Source organism: Symphalangus syndactylus, chromosome 12 (genome assembly GCF_028878055.3).
Source record: "Symphalangus syndactylus isolate Jambi chromosome 12, NHGRI_mSymSyn1-v2.1_pri, whole genome shotgun sequence".
Taxonomy (NCBI): domain Eukaryota; kingdom Metazoa; phylum Chordata; class Mammalia; order Primates; family Hylobatidae; genus Symphalangus; species Symphalangus syndactylus.
In genome coordinates this window covers 99,587,615-99,601,000 of record NC_072441.2, presented here as the reverse complement: position 1 = coordinate 99,601,000, position 13,386 = coordinate 99,587,615, and the positions used below count along the sequence as shown (strand labels likewise).

The following is a 13,386-nucleotide window of genomic DNA, read 5'->3' as shown; positions in this document are numbered from 1 at the left end:
TGTTAAACAGGCCAGGCTGGTCTCGAACTCCTGACCTCAGGTCATCTGCCCACCTCAGCCTCCCAAAGTGCTGGGGTTACAGGCATGAGCTACCACGCCCGGCTGACAGATTTGTTTTCAATATGAGTTTGGCTACTTCAGAACAGGGGCCATGACTATCTGCCATGACAATAGTTACTTTAGTTGAATAATCTTCAGAGTTCTTCAAAGTGAGAAGTCAAGGTTTTGGATGATAATCCTTTTCTAGAGTATAATGTACTTTTTTTTTTTGAGATGGAGTTTCATTCTTTTGCCCAGGCTGGAGTGAAGTGGCACGATCTCGGCTCATTGCAACCTTTGACCCCCGCCCCGGGTTCAAGCAATTCTCCTGCCTCAGCTTCCCAAGTAACTGGGATTATAGGCACCTGCCACCAAGCCCAGCTAATTTTTGTATTTTTAGTAGAGACGGGGTTTTGCCATGCTGGCCAGGCTGGTCTCAAACTCCCGACCTCAGGTGATCCACCTGCCTCGGCCTCCCAAAGTGTTAGGATTACAGGCGTGAGCCATTGCTCCCGGCTGTATAATGTACTTTTTTTTGTATTTTTAGTAGAGATGGGGTTTCACCATGTTGCCCAGGCTGGTCTCGTACTCCTGAGCTCAGGCAATTCACCCACCTCGGCCTCCCAAAGTGCTAGGATTACAGGCGTGAGCCACTGTTACTGGCCAGTACTCTTGACCACTATTTTTAATACATGACAAACGCTCTTGCTTCAGATTTTAGGAAATGATTAGAAGCTCCAAGAATCATTATTTAGAGAATACTTTATTAGTTTCTGTAATCAAACCCATGTAGATAAGACCTTACATATTTAATACAGTGCGTTACCCCTGTACAAATGGAAAAAAATTAAGTTTAACGTTTCTAGACCAATATGGCTGTTAATTTCTGTACAATGCCAACTCAACACAGTAAACTGGGATACTTTTTCCAAAGTTGACAGCACAGCTAAAGTTTCCAAAAATTCAAATTATATATATATATGTATATATATATATATATATTTATATAAAAAGACCAATAGCAGTATGTTATGCATCAATAGCAGCAACAGCTTTTCCAGGTTCTGCAGTCATCTGAATAAAATTATAGAGACATCCAGCACACTCCATTTAAAAAAAAGGGGGGAAAAGGTAAAAAACAAAACCCCAGAAAATTGCAAAGTTCTGTTACTGTTGTGGTACCTGGCACCATTTTTTAAAATTAGCTTCTGAATCATCATCTGGAAAGAAAACATTCTAGAATAACATTATTAAAAACAGCTCTGATAAAGCACGGTCACTACTACGTATCATAAAGCAGGTACAAGGTATTTTACATTCACAGAGGTATGATACAGTACTGTCCTATATCTATAATACTAGAGGATACAATTAAAAAGGCATTATTTGAGACTTGATTCTACTTTTCCAGCAGAGGGCCCAAAGGATGGCATGACACAGCTCTGTAAAGAAATGCACCTTCTTAGGATTTCCTTTAATTAGTGGCACAGTTCTAGGTACTCACTGTTCTTCATAAACACCAGCTAACAACTGGTAAAAAAAGAAAAAAAAAAAAAAAAGAAACCCCCAAATAATGAGATTCATACAAAGATGACTGAGTGGGGGCAAGGAAGACTCAACCTAACTAGCATTTTACCAAATCTGTCATGTTTGAATGGTGAGAGCTCCATGGAAGAAAGGAAATGCTAAGTAGCGCTTCAAAGCTTCAGACCACAACCAAAACACAGCACCATTTCAAACAGAAGCAGTTGCCAAACACTGCTCACTTTGATATGGTTCAAGGATGCTGACATCAATATTTATCTGCTCATTCATCCAGGAAGAAGGGGAGATCAGTTACTACTGTACTTTGATTGTGTTCAACTCAATTACCATGTTATAAAAATAGCAAGCTGCCATAATAAAAAATAAGGCTCCTCTATCCAGCACCAGTTATCTTCAGTTCTTCACCTTCAAGCCTACAAATGCCATGACCATATCCAAAGAACATAAGGGAGCAAAAAAACCCCATCTGATGTATTAGCTGGGACCATCACACTGTTCAGGCTGAACTATTCCTCTGCTGTGTTATTTTCCTTATATTTTTGGTGTTTCATGTAATCATAAGGATTTTTAGGTCTAAATTATATGCACTCAAAAAAATGGGTGCATATATTTATATATAAATTCTGACTGAAGATGCATGGCCATCAACCAAGCGCATGTTACATAGTAGGTACAAGCTTGCAAAGCCTCATTTTTACTGGTACAGCAGCTGTGTGTCAGTGTAAATTTCTCCTATGTCCCCTGTACATCTCCAAGCTCTGAACAGGATAATGTCACAGACCATTTTGCCCCTTTGGCTGCCAGCATTATCTGACTTAATTCTCCATGTTTTCCCTCCCCCCCTCCCAATCCCCTGCAATAAACCATAGCCTTTAAGATTTTGTTTCTTCAGTTTTGATAGCCTGAGGTTTGATTGGTCCAGTTCTAACAGGTTTGGTGGCTATGGAGGGTGCAGGGGGTGGCTTTTCTTCTACTTTTTCCTGACAGACCCCAGGAGAGTCAGTCAGTGTTTCAGGAGGTTTACTTGAATCACTGTCCACTTTCTGGGCTTTGCCTCCTCCTATCTGTTTGCTCTGTTGCTGTTCAGAGAAGAACCGTTGCGTGGACTGAAGAACCTCTGCTCTCTGCTTTGCCTTAAAAAATGAGAAAGAACAACTGAAAATACTGCAGCATTACCAAAGCCTGTCAAATCAATCTTGGTTCAAATTCTTTTACCAATCACAAATCAGTTTTCCCCACACTGGTTTGGCCAAAGCCAAAAGTACCTCATTGATCTTTGAGCCTTTAATGCATAGATTTCTTCCTATTTTTGAAATATTCCATGTGATTTAAAAAAAAAAAAAAAAAAAAAAAAGGAAACCACAGGACCACCTCCCACCACCTTTTCAAGGTCTGCCCTCTCATATTAAATTTTATTTAGGGAACCTGCTTGCAAATCTGAAAACATACATGTAACACTTAAAACTTCTAGTTATCAATATGTGGTCTACAATAAAATGAAAAGGAAGCACTTATATTGTGGCATTACCAACACCTAGGACCAAATGTCTTGTGGCTGAGTCCTCTTCCCACAGCTCTCTTCTGCAGGGGAAGAGCATCAGAAATTAGTAACTACGACTTCACTTGATCACTAAGTTCTGATAGCTCCTACCACATTCTGAGCTGGTAAATAATTTCTTAGTTTTGACTATGTGCCCCCAAAAATATACTTACGTCAACTCTGTAAATTTTACCACTGTAACATTCACAATTAAAACTTAAGTTTCCATCCTTCTTGCATATTAAAAAAATGCTTTATGTTCTATAGGTAACCTGTACTATCCAAAGATCTGAAGCAATTTTCAAGAAGCTTGTACCCTCTCCCACCCCATTACAATTATTAAGCTCTAATGTCATTTCCAACATTGGAATATGTGAAAATCAAGAGCCAAGGAGCCAGAAGCAGAACTGGAATCCAAGGCCAAATAACTTTCTAAGATTTTTACTCACACTGGTATTTCTAATTATAACAAACAGATGGAAATCCTAGGCACACCGCCTTAATAAAAGTAGATAATTATTTAATAAAAGTTTTGCTGCTGGGTAGTCTTTAAATTTGATTACTCAGGATCAGAAACACTAGGAATGTTGCCCCAGAAAGAAACTTTACTCAATGAATCAAATTTTCTAATAGGATTATCATAAACATGTTTCTAATTCAGAGTAAAGCATTACTATGCACATTTCCCTGTTTGAAAGCAGTAAGCTTTTCTTTGTTCTAGTCTGATCTGATGACATATGTAGTGATAAAACAGGCAAAAATTACTAAGATCCCTGCAAGTCAAGCCTAAAGTAAATATAGAAATAAACGGATTCAACTGGCTGTACTGGCAGACACGTAAGGTTTATGCTACAAAACTGTCCCCACACAGACTCCTAAAGGCACTCTTTCTGCATTAGCAAACCTCATGTTTATCAGTGCCTTTCATCATGAAGGATCCCAAAGTGCTTTTCTGAGTTCTTCATCTAAAACTGCACAATCCACTGTGAAATACAACCACCTCATGTGGTAGGCCAAAAAGGGTATGAAAACAGTTTGAGAAGAAAACTGTACTTTGATGACTCATAATGGAAAAAAATACTAAGATAGGTAACACATCTTACCCATTCCAGAGTTTTCATATAACCGAGATTTATATTTTAAGCTGCTGGGAGGAGGAGGAGTCAGGGGAAAGGGGGGAAGAAAATATATATTAAAAAAAAAAAAAAAGAAAGAAAATGGGGAAGTCTATAATAATTCATATTACTTCTTTGCTATTCCAAAAAAAATTTGCATCTAAACTCAGATCTCCCTCAAATATTTATTTGATAACAATTCATTTGGCCACAGTTTAAGACATTAATTCATTTCCTGACTACAGTTGCAAAAAAAAAAAAAAAAAAAAAAAGAAAAAGAAACAAAAAGAAAAAAAAGATGAAAGGAATGGGAATGGGGGAAAAAAAAGAAAAAAAAGGGGAGGAATGAATAAAAGTAGTTAGCTTGGTTAAGTGTGCTAAGACAATGAATGCCTGGATATATAGTTATGGGTCCAGAGGCATTTTAAGACATGGTTCAGAGACAGATTCTTGATCTGTTGGCTGTTAACACTGTACTAACCTTCATGTCTTGTTCAGCCTTCAACGCAGCCTGGGCCTGATTACCTCTGACTCCAGATAGTGATCCACAAGGACCCCTGGCTACATGTGGCAAACGAGCATGGCTCATGAGGCCTGTGGTCAGCGGAGGAGGCATCTGACTGGCCAGTGCCATTGGTGGCCTCTGAACAGGCGCTGGGAAGGTGTTAGTATGTGGGGCTCTTACCAATGGAGGGACCAGGTTAGGCTGAGAGAGAATCTGAGTGAAAAAAACAAAACATACAACATTGAACTGTTAAAAAAAAAAAAAAAAAAAACCAAAAAAAAAAAAACTGCCAACCAGACCAGGTTGGCTCATCCCAGAGTAAATCTGTGCCCATCCTACCAGTGAAAGGAAGTGTATAGATTGTGCCATTCCAATAACAAGGACAAGGAATAAACAGGCCATGCTTGGAGAGTTTAACAGAAAAATTAGGCAAAGCATGCTATGGCACTTCAGTTAGTCCTAGCATCTCAGTTGTAAATTCTGAAGGGGGGATAGAAAGACTTTTAATTAGGCTATCTTTTCAAAAGATAGTGGCAGAAAAGGCACACACCTGTAACAAATGTAATCTGAAGATAAATAAGATCAATACTAATTCAACAAATTTGAATTTCTCAGGAACCAGTTCTAGTTTGTGAGAGTTCTTAGTTAGTCCTTTTATACGATCAGCAAGGGGAAGAGAAGCCAACATTTTTTACATATATTAAAACATCTTTTTGGAAATTTTATCTCAATTGCACATAAATATCTTAACAACAACAAAAAACAACTTTAAACCTAGAAAACTTGAAGCACTGGGACCCTTCGCTGAAAAGTCAACTCCTTAAAAAAAGTTAAAAGGAAAAGGACTCATTATCAGAGCTGTGTGGGGAATCTTTTAACTACTTCTCTTGTCTGCTTTAGAACTAAACAATTATCATGTCTGGCTATAAATTGCAGACCATCTTTATAAAATAAATTTATTGTTAAATTCACAAACTATTTTTTATTAAAAACTGTACTTCTTAACTGGTTAACATAAGGCAAGATCATAATTTATCCAGATTAGCAACTATTTTTAAGTAAATAATACTCATTTCTTAATTATGTCTGCCCACCTGGGGTGCAAACTGTGTAGGAAATGGTTGTGTCATTCTCACAGTGGCAGGGGCTGACTGGAACTGCTTCTGGTAGACAATGCTGTTCATTTTGCTGGACTGGCTGTTCGGACTTGTAGAAGTAGCCCTTGGAAAGAAGCCATTACTAGTCAGTATAGTAATACCAAGTAAATAATGCTGTTAGATTTTTGCAAACACCGTTCTTGGTATTTTCATCATACTTGGTAGTTGGTAAAAATTTACTAAGATGATTACCAAAACATTCTGGTAGAAGAGAGACATTGGAGGAGCAGAGGTAAGAAAGGATACCAGTTACCAGTTAGATTGGCTGGTTCAAGACCAGCTTGGACAATATTTTTTTAAAAATTAGCCAGGTGTGGTGGCATGTGTATGTAGTCCCAGCTACTCAGGAGGCTGAGGCAGGAGGATTGCTTGAGCCCAGGTGTTTGAGGTTGCAGTGAGCTATAATCATGCCACTGCACTCTAGTCTGGGTAACAGTGTGAGACTCTGTCTCAAAAAGAAATAAAAGAAAAAAAGATTTGCTCTGTAACAAAAGAATTTACTTAAAATATAGTACAATAAACACATTTTAAATAATTTAAAAGCTTAACATATTAGACAAAACTATCAAAAAGAATGTCTTAATAATTCCTTTTCTGCTTGGAAAAGGGATTATGTCACACAGGACTGATAAGTATTTAACAAATAGTGACCAAATTGGAATTTCATAAGCAAATTTAAATGCCCATTTTACCGGAAGGGACTAGATGTTGGTGTGGTGCTTCTACCAGCGATTGGAGGTGTGCCTGGTTTTATATCAATGCCACTTCCAAAGGCTTTTAGTTCCATTTCAGACATCTGAGGAAAAGCATAAAATAAACTTAACATTTCTTTAATTCCATAAGCTAAGTGCTGTGTTTACATGTCCTATATGTGAAGACGTAATCTAGGAAAGGGCAAAGAACCTTAGTACAAAACTCCTATAGTTAGGCTTCAAGTATTATGGAATTACCAGACCAAACAGACTTATAATTAAATAAGCCCAAGAGACACTATAAATCCAATTCTTCCAATAAATTTGTGAATTCTTTGTTATTAGGTAAAAACTAGATGGGGCCAAACACATTAAAAGTAAATAGATAAAATGTAAATATACTGGGGTTTGAGATTTTTGCAGGGTGGCAAAAACTGACACATTTTAGTTTTTTAGATAACACAGATGCATATATCTGAACACACTACGTTAAATTCTCAAATAACCTGTGCAAATGTCTCTTTACTTACTTTTCCTGTAGTTGCAATCATGCTATGCTGTGTTCCAGCAGGAATTAATCCTCTGAAAGGCTGGCTTACTTGTGCAGGACGACTCAGACTCTGAGCCTGTGCTTGGGGAGTGGTATGCTGTAATGGGGGCTGAAGAGTCTGAGGCAAAGCAATTAGAGGTTGCCCTGTAGATCCAAAATTAGGCAAGGAAAGCTGGGAGGCTGGTAAAGGTACTGTAACCTAGAAAATAAGTAAAGAGAAACTGAAGCAATTTGTTTCTGTTTACTACAGACATATCCATACAACTATACACAACTCTTCAAATACTTTTGAGTAAGATTTAAAATAGAACACATCGGCCAGGTGCAGTGGCTCATGCCTGTAATCCCAGCACTTTGGAAGGCCAAGGCGGGCGGATCACGAGGTCAAGAGGTCGAGACCATCCTGGCCAACACGGTGAAACCCCGTCTCTATTAAAAAAAAAAATATGAAAATTAGCTGTATGTGGTGGCATGTGCCTGTAGTCTCAGCTACTTGGGAGGCTGAGGCATGAGAATCACTTGAACCCAGGAGGTAGAGGTTGCAGTGAGCCGAGATCGTGCCACTGCACTCCAGCCTGGTGACAGAGCGAGACTCTGTCATAAAAACAATAAAATAACATAACATAAAATAAAATAAATAAATAAATAAAAAGAACACACCCATCTGCTAATATATTTCACAAATTTCTTTTGCTTAGTGACTACAAGTTGAGTATCTCTAATCTGAAAATCTAAATCCAAAATGCTCCAAAACTTTCTGAGAGGCTGATATGACACCACAAGTAGAGAATTTGACACCAAGTCCAGGCACGGTGGCTCGCGCCTATAATCCCAGCACTTTGGGAGGCCAAGGTGGGCAGATCACTTGAGGTCAGGGGTTTGAGACCAGCCTGGCCAACATGGGGAAACTCCGTCTCTACTAAAAAAAAAAATAAATAAAAATAACAATAAATAAAATACAAAAATTAGCCCGGCATGGTGGTGGGTGCCTGTAATCCCAGCTACTTGGGAGGCTGAGTGAGGCACGAGAATCACTTGAACCCAGGAGGTGGAGGTTGCAGTGAGCCAAGATCATGCCACTGCACTCCAGCCTGGGTGAGGGAGACTCTGTCTCAAAAAAAAAAAAAAAAAAAAAATTCAACACCTGACCTCCTGTGACAGATCAGTCGAAGTGAGGTCAGAATTTTGTTTCAAGCATAAAGTTATTTAAAATGTTGCTTAAAGTTACCTTCAGGTTATATGTATAAGGTATATATGAAACAAAAGAATTTCATGTTCAGACAGGCCCCACACCCCAAGACACCTCATTATGTATACGCAAACATTAAAAAAAAAAAAATCTGAAATCCGAGACACTTCTGGTCCCAAGCATTTCGGTAAGAGACACTCAACCCTCAACTGTATCTCCATTCTTATATTAAAGGTACAACATAGTTTAGTTGATGCTACTTGTAGTGAAGAAAATAGAAACTGAAAGAATTAGGACTATCTTTGAATTTATCCACAGGACATGTCAAATAATCACAAAGTACATGGGGACACAATATAAGTAGTATTCACAAGTTTCCAAACAGATATTTTACATAATATTTTCAAGGCTGGTCAAAATGAGCTATGAAAAGAACAAGAATCTCTCAGTTTTCATATAAACACTATATTTAATCTGAATGTCAATAAGATATTCATGAATTATCACTCCCTAAAATAGCAAACAACAACAGTTATAAGAAAATGACTAACGACTTGTTCCCCCACCAGCCCTCCACCACTTTTAAAGAATAAGCTAATGAAATTATTAGAGGAGACAGTTTTAAACGCACCATATACTTTTCACTGAAAATTATTATTGCATTCATACACTTAAGAAAGTGTTTGTCATTTATACTCGATCACAGCCTGCCACACTGTTGTATGTATGCTAACCTGCCAGATGGTCTTTGGGAGGCTTCTTCCTAGCACTAATGGGTAAACCACCTGTATCACACTTAATGTAACTATATTCTGGACAATGGTTTTCAAAGTTTTATATTCATTGAATCCTTTGTTAAAATAGAATAAATAATTACACGCAAACCTAGTTTTTTTTTTTTCTTAATTAAAAAAAAAAAAAAAAAAAGGCAGCCAGGTATGGTGGCTCAAGCCTGTAATCCCAACACTTTGGAAGGCCGAGGCAGGCAGATCGCTTGAAACCAGGAGTTCAAGATCAGCCTGGGGCAACATGGCAAAACCCTGTCTCTACAAAAAATATGAAGAAAAATTAGCCAGGCATGATGGCATAAGCCTGTAGTCCCAGCTACACAGGAGGCTGAGGTGCGAGGATCGCTTGAGCCTGGGAGGTTGGGCTGCAATGAGCCATGATCACACCACTGCACTCTGGCCTGGGTGACAGAAAAAAAAAAAAAAAAAAAAAAAAAAAATCCCAAACCAACAAAAAACCTAGAAGATATAAAAAAACAGGGATGACTGAAGTAGGGGGTGATGGTGGTGAGAAGAGGGGTGTCATGAGCCTGAAACCCCTTCTACGTGGACTCAATGGACTTCTTCAGGACATCTCAGTGAACAGTTTAAAAACCATCCTCCATCTTCCATCTTGGTTCAATTTAAATTCCCAAACAATAACAAAAGCAATAAAAATAATAATAAAGAAAATTGAGGAAATTTACCATGCCATAGTTTACCTGCTGGAGAGCACTTGGTGACTGGGCAGTGTTATAAAAATTTGTCTGACCAGGCTGTTGTACTTGTCCAGAATAAAGATTTGAGGCCTGGGTAAGATTTGCTCTAGCCTAGAAAAAATTTTGTAAGAAAACATGAGTAAGACAAAAAAATTTCAAATTCAGAGCTGGAGATTATGACTCCAAAGCAATGTCTAGCAATTTTTAGTATTAGATAAATGAAAGGACTTTTTTTTTTCATTGCATCTTTTAACATGTTTTCTTTTAAAAATGTTTCCTTAAAATGATCTGTGGCATAGGAATACAATGAGTGTGCATTGCTCTAGTCCCCTGACTTACCTGGAGAAGATGTGTGTCAATCAGCTGGGAACCTCCTAGTCCTGATGCCTGCCCCAGTTGATGTTCATACAATATAGGAATGGGCTGAGTATTTGATGTTTGCTGAAAGGCAAGACCGGATTGTGCCTTGGCAAGTTCTTGGTGTTGGACAGTTGGAAAGTTGTGAATAGCAGTACCAGAGAGGACCACAGATGGCTGGGATAAACTGCTTTGCATAAAAGCTGGCTGAGATCTACATAAGGATTAAAGAGAAAATATTGTTAGAAGTTAATTTCATCTGGAATCTGAAAATCTTAAGAACGCAAATCCCAAATGACCCAATACAGTCATGGGTTGCATGACATTTTAGTCAACAACAGACCACATATATACTGATGGTCCCATAAGATTATAAGGAAGCTGAAAAATTCCTATCACCTAGTGACATCATAGCTGTTCTAACATCATAGAACATATGACTCAAGTGTTTTTGCTGGTGCTAGTATTAAATATAAACAAACCTACTACACCGACAGTCATATAACAGTTCAGTACATACAGTTACATACAGTACATAATATCTGATACTAATAAAAAGAATTATGTTACTAGTTTATGTATTTACTACACATTTTCTTGTTATTTTAGAGTGTACTCTTTTTACTTAAAACTATAAAACAGCCTCAGGTAGATCCTTTAGCGGGTATTCCAGAAGAAGGCATTGTTATCATAGGACATGACAGCTCCGTATGTGTTACTGCCCTTGAAGACCTCCCAGTGGGACAGGATGTGGAGGTAGATGAAAGTATACTGATGATCCTAGCCCTGCGTAGCCCTAGCCTAATGTGTGTGTTTGCATCTTAGTTTTTAACAAAAAAGTTTAGAAAGTTAAAAAAAAATTAAAAAACAGAAAAACGTTACAAAAGAAAAGGCCAGTCATAATCCCAGCACTTTAGGAGGCTGAGGTGAAAGGGCTGCTTGAGGCCAGGAATTTGAGACCAGCCTGGGCAAGAGAACAAGACATCATCTCTACAAAAAAATAAAAAATTAGGTGGGCATGGTAGCAAGTGCCTGTAGTCCTAGCTACTTGGGAAGCTGAGGCTGGACAATGGCTTGAGCTCAGGAGTTTGAGGTAGTGAGCTATATGTGCCACTGCACTCCAGCCTGGGTGACACAGACCTTGTTTCAAAAAACAAACAAAAAGAAATATTTCTGTGCAGATGTACAATGTGTTTTGTGTTGTAAGCTAAATGTTATTACAAGAGTCAAAAAATTATAGTAAGTTGAGGTTAATTTATTATTGAAGAAAAATTTGTTTTTTTTTTTTTTTTTTTTTTTACAAATTTAGTGTACCCACAGTGTAGTACAGAGTCCACAGTAGCGTACAGTAATATCACTCGCCACTCACTCACTGACTCACCTACAGCAACTGCCAGTCCTGCAAGCTCCATTCATGGTAAGTACCATTTTTAATCTTGTATGCTATATTTTTATTGTAACTTTTCTGTTTAGATCGTTTAGATTTCTATGTTTAGACACAAATATTTACCACTGTGTTACAACTGCCTACAGTATTAAGTACAGTAAAATGCTGCACGGGTTTATAGCCTAACACAATAGGCTGGTACCCTAGGCGTACAGCTGCAGGCTATACCACCTAGGTTCCAGTAAGTACACTCTATGATGTTTGAAAAAGGATGCATACTTCAGAATGTCTCCCCATCACTGATACTTGGCTGCACTCTAATTAGCTCAGAAATCAAGAAAAGAGGCAGAGAATACAGATTGTGTCTAAGGCAACTTGTTTCAAGATTTAAAGCCCTGTATACAAGGAAGCTTCACATGTAAAAGTTCTGTGAAAAGGCCTGTTCTCCCTGAGAAGTGGATTGCTCTTTCTTTTTGAACAGTGAGAATAATTCTTTTTGTGTTCACTACAAAGTTCAGAACAAAATCTCTTTTTCTCTTTGGCAACATTCTAATTTATAGCACCAATAGCCCCAACTTTTCTTATTTGTATTTCATTACTTCCCCACATATATTTTTAATATAAATGGCCTAGCCTCAAGATCTCTATGGAATAAAGCACAGTAGTAGCTCACGTCAGAGTTACCCACGAAGATCACGCAAGCAAACAAACAAGAACATAAACCAAAACCAAACCAAGCCAAAACACACCACCCAAAACAAAACCATACTATTCCAGAATCTAACTCCAGATTTCCCTATCATCTCTGAGATGGATGCCTCCAGTCTACACTTTTAAGACGTAGAGATAAAGAATAAGCACCTAAATCAAAAGTAGTGGGTTAAACAACATTATGCTTTGTTGCTTTGTTAAAACTGACCTATGTGGCAGGAACAAAAGCCACCAAGAAAGAATGCTAGTCTAGGATCATAGCAGTCTTTACAATATCTACTTATAATTTATGTTTCAAACACGAGGTAAGAAAACATGAATATACTGCTATAAACTATCCTGTCCTTGTAGAAACCAATTCAGAGATTCCCTAATAAACACTATGCTGATTCGGTTAAGGAACAACAAGGAATGTTTAGGGATAAAATAACTGCTTTCAAAATCTAAACCTGTACTTTCCAATGTGGTAGCCAAGTGCCACAATTATATATGTGTCTTACATTTTATTTCTATTGACCACATCTGGTCTTAAAAAGTATATCTTCCAAGACAATTAGTGAAACGGGGATTACAAATATAGTACATTGCTACTCCACCTCCTATGGCCTGTGGAAGACATTACTAATTAATCACCGTACTCTTTTTCATAGTACTGAAAAGTGGTTGCAAACTTTTCAACAGTGTTTCAAGCAGCCAATACAATTTAAAAGGAGACTGGCTTGTGAGATTAAATCTAGCTGCTATTCCCGTGTCAGAAATTTTCAAGTTTTATTTTTAATATAAATTCCAAGATAATCCCAAATTCAATACAAGACTTTCTTTAGCTTCTAGGTGGGGCTTCTAATGGGAGAAAATAACGAAACTAAATGAGAGTAAGATGAGGGAAGACCTACAACAACTATATAAGTAATGATACAGGTGTCTTAAATTTTACTAAAGCATCTTTAATCAAAAGGTAAAAATAAAAGCCACATTTATGAGGTTTACTAATGACTCAGCTCTCTGTTAAGAAAGTTTCATTAGCTGAACCTGGCTTCTCTAGGAGTATCATTATGGTAATATAAAACATACTGTATTAACTGATGTCAGGTTTAATCTATAAAGTATAGAAAT

General features: G+C 37.7%; 1 protein-coding gene across 23 annotated transcripts in view; it reads right to left on the bottom strand.

The window, feature by feature from the left end:
- Positions 1-783: 783 nt before the first annotated feature.
- PRRC2C (proline rich coiled-coil 2C) overlaps positions 784-13,386 on the bottom strand; it is a 108,945-nt gene continuing 96,342 nt past the window's right edge. For 11 of the 23 annotated variants that reach the window (XM_063627270.1, XM_063627274.1, XM_063627276.1 and 8 more), the window contains 7 exons: positions 10,158-10,389; positions 9,807-9,929; positions 7,124-7,342; positions 6,594-6,697; positions 5,839-5,965; positions 4,721-4,957; positions 784-2,717 (listed from right to left, as the gene is read on the bottom strand). In XM_063627270.1, coding sequence (XP_063483340.1) covers positions 2,457-2,717; positions 4,721-4,957; positions 5,839-5,965; positions 6,594-6,697; positions 7,124-7,342; positions 9,807-9,929; positions 10,158-10,389 — 1,303 coding nt within the window. In that variant the 3' untranslated portion in view covers positions 784-2,456. Of the gene's footprint in view, positions 2,718-3,112; positions 3,166-4,720; positions 4,958-5,838; positions 5,966-6,593; positions 6,698-7,123; positions 7,343-9,806; positions 9,930-10,157; positions 10,390-13,386 lie in introns of all 23 variants that reach the window. The other 12 variants (XM_063627275.1, XM_063627278.1, XM_063627291.1 and 9 more) reach the window with 9 other exon arrangements.